The following is a 15,226-nucleotide window of genomic DNA, read 5'->3' as shown; positions in this document are numbered from 1 at the left end:
ATATTTTTCTTTGCCATTTAAAGGGAAGGATTCACAGTTGTGCACATTAGTGAGTGATGACACAGCTCCGTTGTTTATTAGCCAATCAGAAAAAAAGGTAAAGACAGACTGGCAATGACTCCCTATGTGCCTTTTGTAGTCGCATCACATTATGGCCTCCCAATTGTATTTTTATTCTCACAAGGGTGTCATAAGAGATATCTGTTTTTGTAAGAGGTGATTAGATGTTGCATAAAATATGTTTTTAGCAAAGCCTGATTGTGTATCTAGGTAGATTGGGAGTTTGGGAAAGCAATTTTTAGTCCTGTCATCAATGTGTTTGCTCCGTTGCATTTGGTCAATGATCTCATTAACCCTTTCCTGTGTGTTATTTACTGTCAATGCTTTGAGGGGTTTGTAGTGAACTCTGTGGTTGAGTTGCACTTTGTCCTCTTCTCTTGGTTACTTTTTGGAGGGTTTAAAGCTGAGTTGTTTTTCAACTTCTTTTAAAGCTGTGACCTTATTGCATTACAAATTGTTTTATGGCCTGGATACAGTAATCTCTGCGAGTTGTGTTTTGACATTTTGCATGTAGCTCTCAAGGGCAATAGAGGGCTTAACTGATGGCATCCTGTTTGATATGAATTGGATTTGGTTCTTTTTTTCTGTCCGGGAAAGGTGTATTAAAGGGGCATTCATCTTAGGAACAGATCTCGCAAGAGTTGGCCTGATTTTGATGGATGCATTTGATTTCTCTTTCTTGTCACTGGTAGCATGCTGACTTGGCTGACAGAAATTTGATGTTATGCAACCACAAAAGCCAGATAGATAGTCTGTACCTGTCTGTCTTTGCCTTTATTCTCAGAATGTTTTGTGAAATCTTGAAAATTAATGCTTAAAAATATGCTGAAGTAGTTTGATGATCAAACAACTCAACAAGCACAGTCAGATTGAGGGATGGCCAAATCTTACAGCGAGTTCAGGTCATATATTAATTTAGTGTTGACCTGAAGGATTTAATTCAGAGGCTGTCACACCACACATGCTGTGCTTAACCATGATTTTGTGCCTCTGAAAAGTATGCATGAAACTGTGAGCTGACATACAACAGTTTTGAGGTTCAAATTAAAAATAAATAAATAGTTATATATGATTTAATTAAAAGAAGCGCAGGTAATCATTGTTGGAGCCCAGAAGATAGGGGAACTGCAAGGCTTTCAAGCTAGCCCTTTGAATTATGATTACTATTATCAATATGGGCCAGGTTGTTCAAAGGTGGTTTAAGATAACCCAGGGTAAGGGTGAAATTTGATTTCAGATCTGAAAGCTGTCAAAGAAGATTCAATTTAATTCAGTGCTAATCAGCCTTTGAATAACTGGGCCATGATTATTTGTTATCATTTAATTACTGATTGAATGTCAATTAGTCATGATGTTCTTGAATCATCTTTCTCCTGTGTAACAGGACACTCCTTAGAAATACCATATTTCCTCATGTATAAGTCAACCTTTTATGACCAAAAAATCAGCCCCAAAGATCACCCTCAAACTTTACAATGGGTCATATACAAAGACCTGACCTAAGCAGTCCAAGAAATTAGCATAATGATTGCCTGAAGTGCATTAGGAAAACTGAGTTTACAAAACCAGTTCTAATTGTGTTCAAGTTTTGTCAGTTTGCAGCGTGTTCTTCATTGACAAAAAAGTTTTAAATTATAATTTTATGTGGCTTAACTAGAAACCTACTGGAGCTGATTTCTGTCTTCTTATCTGTAGGGCAGAGATTTTTCCTTACAGCTTTGCTGCTGTTTACTGTGCTGAACACTTGTTTTCATCAAATGATTCCAGTAGCTTAGTGACCAGGCAAATGGTGACAAGTTTTCTAAAATGGCAGTGTTTTCATCAAGCGATCCTTCAAAGCTCTTCGGTTCTCCTTCAGTCTACTAAATCTCCTTTCAAACTCAACATTAAGATAAAGTTTATTTAAATACACGAATAATTCATTTTCAAAGGGATTTACAAAATATGGTAAATTACTTCTCCAGTAACTTGAAGGGCTCGTATATGCTTAAATTGTGAATCGTAGTGATGTAAGCAATTGCTACAAAACTTCACAGCACACAGTTACATTTCGCTCTACATTTTTTTTTTGTTTAACTTACTGTGTTTTCAATACTTTCTCAGAAATGAGAGATCAACCATTTGGAAAAATTCTACTGGTCTGAATTTTTCTTTAACTAGAAATGATGAAATATTGGATTTTTGACCTTGAAAATGTGGGGTCAACTTATACACAGGTTCGACTCATACACGGGTAAATACGGTATGTGTGAGGTGTGAATGCAAATATTTTGCAACTTCAACCTTCTAGCTTCATCATACACCTTGTTCAGTGCTATAAAAATTGTGGTATGTCATTAGCCACATGCAGTCTCAGACCACCCAATCTTTATTTACACCTGATTAGTATCAGATTGTTACAGATTAATTGTTAATTCACTGTCAGATATGAATGATAGAAAATATATACCACATTCTTCTTCTCAAGAACTATTAGTGAAACACAGACCAATGAACAGTGCCAACGCCAATCCACCAGAACTCAGTGTGAAATTTCCAAATTTGAGTGATCTTCCAAAAGTCTCTTCTCCTTGGTGCAATGTTGAACTCCCTGTTGATATTCTTTTGTTAACAATGGAGGACTGTGAGTTCTTAAGCTGCTTTGCCTACTTGAAGGAATCCTTTAAGAGTTACCACATCAGTATTGGCCATGTGTACTTTGGGTGCATGGGTGATGGTCAAGGAAAGAAAATGAAAATTGCTTTAACAAGGTGCTGCAAAGGTTCTGATGTTCCTGGGGGCTCTTTATCTGCTGCAAAAGATGCCATCTTTCTACTGAGACCCAAGGTTACTTTTTCTGTGGGTGCCTGCAGTAGTTTGAAGAACAGACAGGTCAAGCTGGGAGATGTAGTTGTTTCGTCAAAGCTAATAACAGGTACACACAAGACTCCCCCAAGCAGAAATATTGGTAACCTAATCAAAGATAGGGCCAATGGGTGGAAGGCACCTTTACAAAATGGTGATGAATATAATGCCAAAGTGCACTTTGATGGAGTGGTTCTGAGTATCTCAGAGGCAAACAAGGACATAATTGGCCAACATCCTGAAGCAATAGCAGTTGAAATGGAAGGTGGAGGTGAGAATCATGGTAATTAGAATAATAAATGAGTCAAGAATATTTGTACATGTAACATGTGTTTTCGAAAAAACTGCTCAGGAATTGTCTCTGTTAGTCCAAGAAATACCTATCATACAGACTGATGACTTTGCAAGGATTATATATCTTGTGTAGTTATAGTCTCTGTTAGCTATAATTGGCAAAAGTTTGTCTTTTGAGAAATGTAGAAAGTTACTATTAAACAAGTTGAGAGCTGAAAATTTATTTTATTGTGTTAGTTTACAACTTTATTTTTTTTAATTACTGGTTGAAATAATAGTCCTAGATACTAACCAACATCTTTTTGAGATGTGCATGTTAATTTACAGCTGGAGTGTGAATTGTTGTGAACTTTAAGTGAACAATTAATTTAGGATGCAAAGAAAATAAGCCTATATAGTTAACAGACATGAAGGTTTTTTTTCAGGAGAGTTTGCAGCAGCCCTTAAGACAAAGTGGGTGTTTGTCAAAGGCATCAAGGACTTTGCAAATGACGGGCAGTCTTCAAGTGAGAAATGGAAGCAAATTGCTTGCATGATGGCAGCATCTGTTGTGGCCAACATTTTGAGTGATCCAGTCATATTCCAAGGTTGGCTTCAGTTTAATGCAGGTATAACTTTCTGTGTGAATGTTCTCCCTTAACAGAGATAGGTCTGATTTAGATCAAAGCTTGTGAGATTTGCGATCATTTCCTTTATTCTCATGATCTTAATAAATGATTCAGTAGTATTGCTGTCAGGAGAAGTGAGATGCTGGTCACTCTTAGGATTTTTTAAATAATTACCATAATTTCTGGCTGATTACCCACACAGCAGATTACCCACACCAGCCAATTGTTGCATACGGCGAAAAAAAAAAGTTAACAGATTACCCGCACCGGTGGATAAGCCGCACCTTGTGTTCAGTGCCATGTTGACTTTTTGAACGAAAGTTCAAAGGCCAAAGAAATTCAGACGCGTGTACAATTCTATGTCTATATTAGCATGTATTTTATTGTTAAAATGATACGGTAAAAACCATTATGCAACACATCAAATTGCTTTAACCCTTTACTCCCAAGATCTCATTAGAAATTCTATATGTTCTACAACTTCTATCAGCATATAATCCCCTAATTGATATTTTTCTTTATTTTCATGACGTCTTGGCAACTTGTCATGTTACCAAGTTCACATCTGGATGATTTTTGATTGATCGTCATGTAATTAAAAAATTCAATTTGTCTGATGTGATAATCTGTTTCAAGTAAGACATTCATACCGATATTCTTCGTTCCATGTATACTATTAATGAGTAACAACATGATCTATTGAATGTGTAACTTCTAAGAATGACCACTTGGAAATCATTCAGAATACAAATTGCATGCATCTGCAGGGTAAATGCGGTATTTATAAGGCTGAAAAAATTTAGCTGTCAGTGTCCTTATTTATAATTTATACTTAATTACACAAAAAATCATTTGTTTACTCATTTATGAGATAGATACCTAAAAAAATTATGTAATCACCTACACATATAGAAACTTCGGGGAAAATTGCTCCAAACTCAAAGTTTTCCTTGAGCTTCACTCTGAGAAAACTGTGATCCTGCATGGGGAACAGGTAATGTCAGTGGATAATTATCCCTGCATATTTTATTGCCAAATGAAGGCTATTGTCTTTAAAGTCCTCATGTAGATACATGTAGTCCCTTCTATACTATTCCGCCATGATACTCCATACCTTTGATTTCCATTTATAGTCCCTTCGTAAATAGTCTCTCCTGTATTCTATCCTGTTACAGCCTCTTCATCACAAGAAGGCCAAGAAAACAGGAGACTAAAAATCACTCTGCTGAGCAGTGAGTGGAGATCATCAACTGATGGAGACCTGTCAACCATCAACAGAGAGCTTGCCATACAGTTGGCTAAACACCCCAATGTGGAAGTTAGTGTCTTTCTTCCGCAATGCAGTGAAGAAGACAGGAACAATGCAGCAAGTCATGATGTTCAGCTGGTTGTTGCTGAAACGCTGCCTGGTTTGAATCCAGTTGCAAGTCTGATGTTTGTCCCAGATGGACATGTCATGGATTGTGTAGTAGGACATGGAGTAACTCTTGGCAAACAAGTGCAGGTTATTAGAAAACTTCACCAATGCAAATGGATTCAAGTCGTTCACACTGCCCCAGAAGAGCTTGGAATGTACAAAAGCATTTCACAAGGTGACCAACTGCAAAAAACAGAAGTAGCATTGTGTGAGAAGGCTGATCAAGTTGTAGCAATTGGACCCAAGCTGACAGATGCTTACAAGCGTTACCTTCGTTGCAGTCAAAAAGAGCAAAATGTTTTTGACCTAACTCCAAGCGTATTCTCTGAATTTTTGGAGGTAAAGCAAGCCATTGAACAAAGAAGAACATTCAGTATTTTAGTCATTGGAAGTGGTGACAGCTGTGAAGATTTCATCTTGAAAGGTTATGATCTTGCAGCACAAGCAATTGCTGAGTTGAAAGATAAATCCTACCAACTCAAGTTTGTTGATGCACCAAGCGGGAAAGGAGATGAAATAGCATATAAGCTTCTTCAGCATGGTATTGATCATAATCAGCTAACTGTTCGCAGCTTCAGTGACAGGAGAGAAGTTTTAGCCAACTTATTTTGTAAGGTGGATCTTGCCATAATGCCATTCAAGACTGAAGGATTTGGAATTACTGCTCTGGAAGCCTTATCAGCGGGTTTACCCGTACTTGTCAGTGGTAATTCAGGATTTGGAGAAGCTCTGAAGAAGGTGCCTTTAGGATCACAGTGTGTGATAGACTCTAAAGCTCCTAAAGTCTGGGCAAGGAAAATCAAGGCTGTGCGGCAGAAGAAGAGGAGTGTGCGACTTGCAGAAACAAAGATTCTTCGTAAAAAGTACCTTGCGATGTACAGCTGGGAAAAGGCCATTAGAAGTCTTGTAGAGAGGATGTACAGTCTCATATTTGGTAAGCTACAGAAAATGATTTTTGTTGAGAGAAGTGAATTTATTGATATCTACTTCTTACCTACTTGTTCAAAAATTAGGAACTTTGTAAATTGTTGATCATTTCCATTTGAATCAAAGGTGGTACTGAAAGGAGAAATTAGAAGATAGTTAGTGTGATGGGTGAAACAGTTAAAGAGATTTATTTTGTTTAATGATAAAAGTGAGGTGCCTTAAGCCTAGGGAATACATTAAGCCTGTGGTCATCTGCACACCTGCAGGCACATCAGTGGTCATGAAGTGGTTGTTTGCAAGTGTGCATGTCTTAGATAAACTCTTGATGGCTTAGAAAGAAAACAAATAAACAGACAAAGTATAAGTATTGGTGAGTGAATTGCTAGGTTATTACCACCAGATCTTAAAAGAAGCACATTGTGATGATGTCATTTGTAGAGAGTCCAGAGTCCAAGTTTATTTTGCACTATTCAAACTAATACAGTATAAGATGACTTAAAGAACCAGGTGAAGAAGATAATGAGGAGTAGATATCATGCAGGTTTGTATGTGTGTGCACAGTGACCAAAGTAGCCGTAGCTTTTGTGTTGGTCACTGTCCCATTTAAGTAAATAGAGAGGTCCAAGATACAAGTGTGAGGTAATAGTAAATTAGGGTATTAAGAGAATAGTTTTTAATATAAATATATGGAATGAATACTAGACTTATTGATACAATGCAATAATATACTACATTTAGAATTTATAATAAATAAGAAAAATAGGAGAAAGAAAAGAAAAGAAGGAGAGTAAAAATAATCTAATTATATATACTACTTCTGCATTGTTCAAGGAGGACGGGAGGCTAAAGAGAAGAGGTTATGAGCTGTTTTCGTTATCATTGGCTTTGTAATAGAAAGGGTTTATAATTTCTTGTAATTTTGCATCTTAAGGTTTAGAAAGCAGACCTGTTATTGCAATAGAAGATGAGAGACCAGCCTCTCCTGTTTTAGGTGATGATCATTCTGGTTCTGTCCTCGTGTACCGGTTCACAAGAGCCAATACAAAAGACCAAACAATACACAATAGCTAACCGATAACTCCTAAACAAAGAAAGAACAATGGTAATTCCCTTGTGAACCGGTACACCAGGACAGAACCATCATTCTAAACAATTCAGAAGGAAACCGATTTACTATGATCAGCATGAAGGTAATAATTCAAGATATTAATGGATTTCAGTCTTCTTGTTCATTTTCAAATGACTCCCGAGCTGGCATGCCTGGTAAAGCTTACTTCTAGCCCATGATATTTTTCCAAACCATCCCTTTGCCTTTCCTTTTTTATTATTGTAATTAAGTGACAGGGCTGTGTCTCTTTCAGCTTTAAAAGGCTCCTCTGGTGGTCAGTCATCTCATTCCTCTATGAAATATGGACAGTGTCCTCTTCCTTCAACCTCTGTCACACAAGACAAACTTGTTCAAGAGGGAGGTCACACTGAAAGTTAGTGAAATTTGTGGTGAATAGTTATTACTACGCTTAAACTTTTCTTGTAAAGCATTGTTTATTATTATTATTACTATTATTGTATTTCCTTTTCTTATAAAGGCTTTGTCCTCAGAGACATAAACTTAACAGTTTTTTTACATATGATTGAACAGTGAAATCATGCGATGGGGTTGTAATTAACTGATGTGATGTTTGTTTTTACTTTAAAAGGCTCTTCTGGTAGCCACTCCTCAAATTCATATATGGAATGTGGGCCAAGTCCTTTTCCCACAGCCTCTGCGACTCAAGAAAAGGCTGGTCAACAGAGAAATTGCACTCAAGGTTAGTGAAATCAATGGTAAAGATGTGGTTATATAATTTGGATTCTTTATGTCAATAAGAAATATTATTGTCGACCAAATTAAAGTTGTAGATGAGGCTCAGCTTCCTTTTTTGGGTGTACTGAGCTGTAGTAACTGGAGTAGATGTTTTATTTTGCATGTAGATGCCTATACGTGTACATGCACTGTAAGCGTTTAAATTTGGTTGTTTTGAGAAAGTTGATGGGATTCAGTTTGATCTCTTGATGTTTCTAAAGGAAAACATGAATGGACAAAATTGAAGAAAATGAAGTTTTAACTTCAAATTGCACAATTAGAATCTTTCTGTCAACATTTAATATTCTCAATAGAGAAGTACCAGTTGACAAATATTAAATATTGACAGGAACATTCTAATCGTGTAATCTTTTTTTTTTTTGCAGCTTTAGGTTCAGAAAGCAGACCACTTATTCCAACTGGAGACAAGAGGCCATCTTTTTCTGATTTTCTTGATCATCATTCCAAACGATTTAAAGGAAAACTGATTAAATATGATCACCTTGAAGGTACCATCAAGATATTTAGTGATGCCAATAAAGTAGTTCATTTTCAAATGACTCTCACATCCCACACTTGCCTACTTTGTAAAGCTCGCTAGTGCTGTACATAATATATAATATTTTTCATAACTATCCCCTTAATCGACAGGGTTGTAATTAACTGATACTATATCTGTTTTGGCTCTAAGGCTCCTCTGGTGGTTACTCATCTCATTTACCAACTGAATATGGACAGTTTTCTCTTCCTTCAGCCTCTGTGACTCAAGGCAATCCTGTTCAAGAGAAAAATCACACTCAGGGTTAGTGACATTTACAGCAAGGTGTTATTATTATACTTTGTATTCTTCATGCAAAGCATTGTCTATTAATTCGTTATCATTATTATTATTGTATATTCTATTATTATGCTTTTTTCATGAAACCTAAACTGTAGTGATGTAAACAATTTTTACAAAACTTCACAGCACACAGCTACATTTTGCTCTACATTCTTTTTTTGTTTAACTTGCTGTGTTTTCAATACTTTCTCAGAAATGAGAGATCAACATTTGGAAAATTTCTACTGGTCTGAATTTTTCTTTAACTAGAAATGATGAAATATTGGATTTTTGACCTTGAAAATGGGGGGTCAACTTATACACAGGTTCGACTTATACACGGGTAAATACGGTATGTGGGATGTGTGAGCTGTGAGAGCTGTGAATGCAAATATTTTGCAACTTCAACCTTCTAGCTTCATCATACACCTTGTTCAGTGCTACAAAAATTGTGGTATGTCATTAGCCACATGCAGTGTCAGACCACCCAATCTTTATTTACAGCTGATTAGTATCAGATTGTTATAGAGCAATTGTTAATTCACTGTCAGATATGAATGATAGAAAATGTATACCACATTCTTCTTCTCAAGAACTATTAGTGAAACCGGTGAAATACAGACCAATGAACAATGCCAACGCCAACCCACCAGAACTCAGTGTGAAATTTCCAAACTTGACTGATCTTCCAAAAGTCTCTTCTCCTTGGTACAATGTTGAACTCCCTGTTGATATTCTGTTATTAACAATGGAGGACTTTCAATCTATGAAACAGATTTGAAGTGATTTGACATGAGTTCCAGGGCCATTATGCAACACATCAAATTGCTTTAACCCTTTACTCCCAAGATCTCATTAGAAATTCTCCCTACTATATGTTCTACAACTTCTATCAGCATATAATCCCCTAATTGATATTTTTCTTTATTTTCATGACGTCTTGGCAACTTGTCATGTTTCCAAGTTCACATCTGGATGATTTTTGATTGATCGTCATGTAATTAAAAAATTCAAATTGTCTGATGTGATAATCTGTTTCAAGTAAGACATTCATACCGATATTCTTCGTTCCATGTATACTATTAATGAGTAACAACATGATCTATTGAATGTGTAACTTCTAAGAATGACCACTTGGAAATCATTCAGAATACAAATTGCATGCATCTGCAGGGTAAATGCGGTATTTATAAGGCTGAAAAAATTTAGCTGTCAGTGTCCTTATTTATAATTTATACTTAATTACACAAAAAATCATTTGTTTACTCATTTATGAGATAGATACCTAAAAAAATTATGTAATCACCTACACATATAGAAACTTCGGGGAAAATTGCTCCAAACTCAAAGTTTTCCTTGAGCTTCACTCTGAGAAAACTGTGATCCTGCATGGGGAACAGGTAATGTCAGTGGATAATTATCCCTGCATATTTTATTGCCAAATGAAGGCTATTGTCTTTAAAGTCCTCATGTAGATACATGTAGTCCCTTCTATACTATTCCGCCATGATACTCCATACCTTTGATTTCCATTTATAGTCCCTTCGTAAATAGTCTCTCCTGTATTCTATCCTGTTACAGCCTCTTCATCACAAGAAGGCCAAGAAAACAGGAGACTAAAAATCACTCTGCTGAGCAGTGAGTGGAGATCATCAACTGATGGAGACCTGTCAACCATCAACAGAGAGCTTGCCATACAGTTGGCTAAACACCCCAATGTGGAAGTTAGTGTCTTTCTTCCGCAATGCAGTGAAGAAGACAGGAACAATGCAGCAAGTCATGATGTTCAGCTGGTTGTTGCTGAAACGCTGCCTGGTTTGAATCCAGTTGCAAGTCTGATGTTTGTCCCAGATGGACATGTCATGGATTGTGTAGTAGGACATGGAGTAACTCTTGGCAAACAAGTGCAGGTTATTAGAAAACTTCACCAATGCAAATGGATTCAAGTCGTTCACACTGCCCCAGAAGAGCTTGGAATGTACAAAAGCATTTCACATGGTGAACAACTGCAAAAAACAGAAGTAGCATTGTGTGAGAAGGCTGATCAAGTTGTAGCAATTGGACCCAAGCTGACAGATGCTTACAAGCATTACCTTCATTGCAGTCAAAAAGAGCAAAATGTTTTTGACCTAACTCCAAGCATATTCTCTGAATTTTTGGAGGTAAAGCAAGCCATTGAAGAAAGAAGAACATTCAGTGTTTTAGTCATTGGAAGTAGTGACAGCTGTGAAGATTACATCTTGAAAGGTTATGATCTTGCAGCTCAAGCAATTGCTGAGTTGAAAGATAAATCCTACCAACTCAAGTTTGTTGATGCACCAAGCGGGAAAGGAAATGAAATAGCATATAAGCTTCTTCAGCATGGTATTGATCATAATCAGCTAACTGTTCGCAGCTTCAGTGACAGGAGAGAAGTTTTAGCCAACTTATTTTGTAAGGTGGATCTTGCCATAATGCCATTCAAGACTGAAGGATTTGGAATTAATGCTCTGGAAGCCTTATCAGCGGGTTTACCTGTATTTGTCAGTAGTCATTCAGGATTTGGAGAAGCTCTGAAGAAGGTGCCTTTAGGATCACAGTGTGTGATTGACTCTGAAGATCCTAAAGTCTGGGCAAGGGAAATCAAGGCTGTGCGACGGAAAAAGAGGAGTGTGCGACTTGCAGAAACAAAGATTCTTCGTGAAAAGTACCTTGCGATGTACAGCTGGGAAAAGGCCATTAGAAGTCTTGTAGAGAGGATGTTCAGTCTCATATTTGGTAAGCTACAGAAAATGATTTTTGTTGAGAGAAGTGAATTTATTGATATCTACTTCTTACCTACTTGTTCAAAAATTAGGAACTTTGTAAATTGTTGATCATTTCCATTTGAATCAAAGGTGGTACTGAAAGGAGAAATTAGAAGATAGTTAGTGTGATGGGTGAAACGGTTAAAGAGATTTATTTTGTTTAATGATAAAAGTGAGGTGCCTTAAGCCTAGGGAATACATTAAGCCTGTGGTCATCTGCACACCTGCAGGCACATCAGTGGTCATGAAGTGGTTGTTTGCAAGTGTGCATGTCTTAGATAAACTCTTGATGGCTTAGAAAGAAAACAAATAAACAGACAAAGTATAAGTATTGGTGAGTGAATTGCTAGGTTATTACCACCAGATCTTAAAAGAAGCACATTGTGATGATGTCATTTGTAGAGAGTCCAGAGTCCAAGTTTATTTTGCACTATTCAAACTAATACAGTATAAGATGACTTAAAGAACCAGGTGAAGAAGATAATGAGGAGTAGATATCATGCAGGTTTGTATGTGTGTGCACAGTGACCAAAGTAGCCGTAGCTTTTGTGTTGGTCACTGTCCCATTTAAGTAAATAGATAGGTCCAAGATACAAGTGTGAGGTAATAGTAAATTAGGGTATTAAGAGAATAGTTTTTAATATAAATATATGGAATGAATACTAGACTTATTGATACAATGCAATAATATACTACCTTTAGAATTTATAATAAATAAGAAAAATAGGAGAAAGAAAAGAAAAGAAGGAGAGTAAAAATAATCTAATTATATATACTACTTCTGCATTGTTCAAGGAGGACGGGAGGCTAAAGAGAAGAGGTTATGAGCTGTTTTCGTTATCATTGGCTTTGTAATAGAAAGGGTTTATAATTTCTTGTAATTTTGCATCTTAAGGTTTAGAAAGCAGACCTGTTATTGCAATAGAAGATGAGAGACCAGCCTCTCCTTTTTTAGGTGATGATCATTCTAAACAATTCAGAAGAAAACCGATTTACTGTGATCAGCATGAAGGTAATAATTCAAGATATTAATTGATGTCAGTCTTCTTGTTCATTTTCAAATGACTCCCGAGCTGGCATGCCTGGTAAAGCTTACTTCTAGCCCATGATATTTTTCCAAACCATCCCTTTGCCTTTCCTTTTTTATTATTGTAATTAAGTGACAGGGCTGTGTCTCTTTCAGCTTTAAAAGGCTCCTCTGGTGGTCAGTCATCTCATTCTTCTATGAAATATGGACAGTGTCCTCTTCCTTCAACCTCTGTCACACAAGACAAACTTGTTCAAGAGGGAGGTCACACTGAAAGTTAGTGAAATTTGTGGTGAATAGTTATTACTACGCTTAAACTTTTCTTGTAAAGCATTGTTTATTATTATTATTACTATTATTGTATTTCCTTTTCTTATAAAGGCTTTGTCCTCAGAGACATAAACTTAACAGTTTTTTTACATATGATTGAACAGTGAAATCATGCGATGGGGTTGTAATTAACTGATGTGATGTTTGTTTTTACTTTAAAAGGCTCTTCTGGTAGCCACTCCTCAAATTCATATATGGAATGTGGGCCAAGTCCTTTTCCCACAGCCTCTGCGACTCAAGAAAAGGCTGGTCAACAGAGAAATTGCACTCAAGGTTAGTGAAATCAATGGTAAAGATGTGGTTATATAATTTGGATTCTTTATGTCATTAAGAAATATTATTGTCGACCAAATTAAAGTTGTAGATGAGGCTCAGCTTCCTTTTTTGGGTGTACTGAGCTGTAGTAACTGGAGTAGATGTTTTATTTTGCATGTAGATGCCTATACGTGTACATGCACTGTAAGCGTTTAAATTTGGTTGTTTTGAGAAAGTTGATGGGATTCAGTTTGATCTCTTGATGTTTCTAAAGGAAAACATGAATGGACAAAATTGAAGAAAATGAAGTTTTAACTTCAAATTGCTTAGATCAAAACAAAGGGCCAATACGATGTAGGTAGACAAGATCAGATCCTCCTGTAGGATAAAGTCTGGGTAAAAGGATTTATCGCCAACTTCGCAAGCTTGGTGTGTGCGATGAGCAAGTGTGAAAATATTTATTCCCGTACTTGAAAATACGTTTTAGGAAATTATCAAGAAGCTTTGGATGATGCTACAGTTTCTGTGCAGTTCGAACCAACTTTCATAAAAGCCATAGAAAACGGTAGGTTCTTTGCATTTCCTAAGATATGCAGAAGTTTTTTTCGCTTTTACTACTACGTATAAAGTTTGTACTTCAGGCTCAATGACCATGCAGGCTAAAGCCTCCAGGCAAGCATGGCCCTTCCTCCAAATGTAAATTGGAATTTTCAGCGCGAGTAAGTTTTTCAAAAGCTAACCAAATTACATGAGCCTGTAGTGCGAAAGAGATCTGTAGTCCTTAAAAATTTACAAGGGCCAATTTATCCCAAACTGCAGGAGAAAGGTCATGCGATTACTAATTAATTATGTACAAGCAAAAATACGACTGTTTTCCTCTTAAGTTGTTTTTATTTCGAGTCATGGCTCTCTGGTTCGGCCGCTTGCCTCTACTTTGTCGCCAGAGTAGGCGGGATTTTGCCTTAAAAAACTTGGTTCAATGTTCTAAATTCTCTATTACTAATAATCATGCTTTTGCACTCTTTCTCTGTTTGGTATTAGTCGACTGTAGTAACCATTACACGAAAGCTGTACCGCTCGTAATCATCCCCGTCTTCCGTACTAACTGTTGCCTCGGGCATCGGGTTCACACTTAACATAGCCGTTTTGGAAAGCCCAAGACTTCCAGACTTTTATCCAGTTGTTTGTCCTTGGCAGGATGTTTTTCGTTTTTTGGCATTCTCCCTCACACTGTGAATTAAAACGTGGTAACTTTCTCCTCACCTTTCCTCTATGCTGTTTTTCGTTCTTTCGCGACTTACCTGTCATCAATTTAACCTCAACTTTCTACACTCAACTTCAACTTTTTTTGCGGCTGCCGTCTCCTATAGAATAGTGATGATAAGTAACAATAGAATTCCGATCTTGACCCGACCGGACCGATACTCATGGTCTTAAAATAAGTGAGGAGAATTTGCTACCTTTCTATAATCAAGAAATGGATAGATATTCTAGTCTTCTCGGATATGGACGAATAAACCGTAGGCCCCGTCTCCTGCAGGGTTAGGGGTAGGAGACGTTAATTTCCCACGCACGAGATTACTGTGTCGTGGATGTCCTCCCCTGGGGTGGGATGGGTGGGAATTGACCCTGAAAAGCCCCCATGGGGAGGGGTCAACTAACGTATGTATGTATGTATGTATATTTCCCGATGCTACCTATTATTTTTTTTTTCAGAGTATCCTATTAGCTCGACATTCGCTGCACTCGATACACATTTGAGTTGCCTCCTCTTTTGATTTCTGGCTCATAGCTACTAGCGCAATATGTTTTCAGTTCCTGTCGTGACACTCCAAAAGACAATAAACATCTCAAAATAATTTTGATCTCGTCGACGCGTAATTTTAATTACCGAACAAAAAAACCCTTTTTGTTGCAGAAATATCTAAATAGGTGTGATCTGCACATCATGGAAACTTTGAGGACAATTTTTTTCATCGGAGAGAGAGCATTTTATGATTTGAATTAGCAACGTC

General features: G+C 36.9%; 1 protein-coding gene across 7 annotated transcripts in view; it reads left to right on the top strand.

The window, feature by feature from the left end:
* The window catches only part of LOC111318859 (uncharacterized), a 28,838-nt gene that overhangs the window by 4,641 nt on the left and 8,971 nt on the right, over positions 1-15,226 (top strand). The window contains exons 3-15 of one of the 7 annotated variants that reach the window (XM_088728238.1): positions 2,528-3,175; positions 3,624-3,806; positions 4,982-6,157; positions 7,082-7,141; positions 7,512-7,631; positions 7,848-7,958; positions 8,380-8,502; positions 8,685-8,795; positions 10,395-11,570; positions 12,495-12,611; positions 12,783-12,902; positions 13,119-13,229; positions 13,699-13,776. In XM_088728238.1, coding sequence (XP_088584364.1) covers positions 2,528-3,175; positions 3,624-3,806; positions 4,982-6,157; positions 7,082-7,141; positions 7,512-7,631; positions 7,848-7,958; positions 8,380-8,502; positions 8,685-8,795; positions 10,395-11,570; positions 12,495-12,611; positions 12,783-12,902; positions 13,119-13,229; positions 13,699-13,776 — 4,134 coding nt within the window. Of the gene's footprint in view, positions 1-2,527; positions 3,176-3,611; positions 3,807-4,981; positions 6,158-7,081; positions 7,142-7,511; positions 7,632-7,847; positions 7,959-8,379; positions 8,503-8,684; positions 8,796-10,394; positions 11,571-12,494; positions 12,612-12,782; positions 12,903-13,118; positions 13,230-13,698; positions 13,777-15,226 lie in introns of all 7 variants that reach the window. The other 6 variants (XM_088728237.1, XM_088728242.1, XM_088728240.1 and 3 more) reach the window with 6 other exon arrangements.

Source organism: Stylophora pistillata, chromosome 7, assembly GCF_964205215.1.
Source record: "Stylophora pistillata chromosome 7, jaStyPist1.2, whole genome shotgun sequence".
In the NCBI taxonomy this organism is placed as follows: Eukaryota; Metazoa; Cnidaria; class Anthozoa; order Scleractinia; family Pocilloporidae; genus Stylophora; species Stylophora pistillata.
This window is presented reverse-complemented; position numbering and strand designations above follow the sequence as displayed.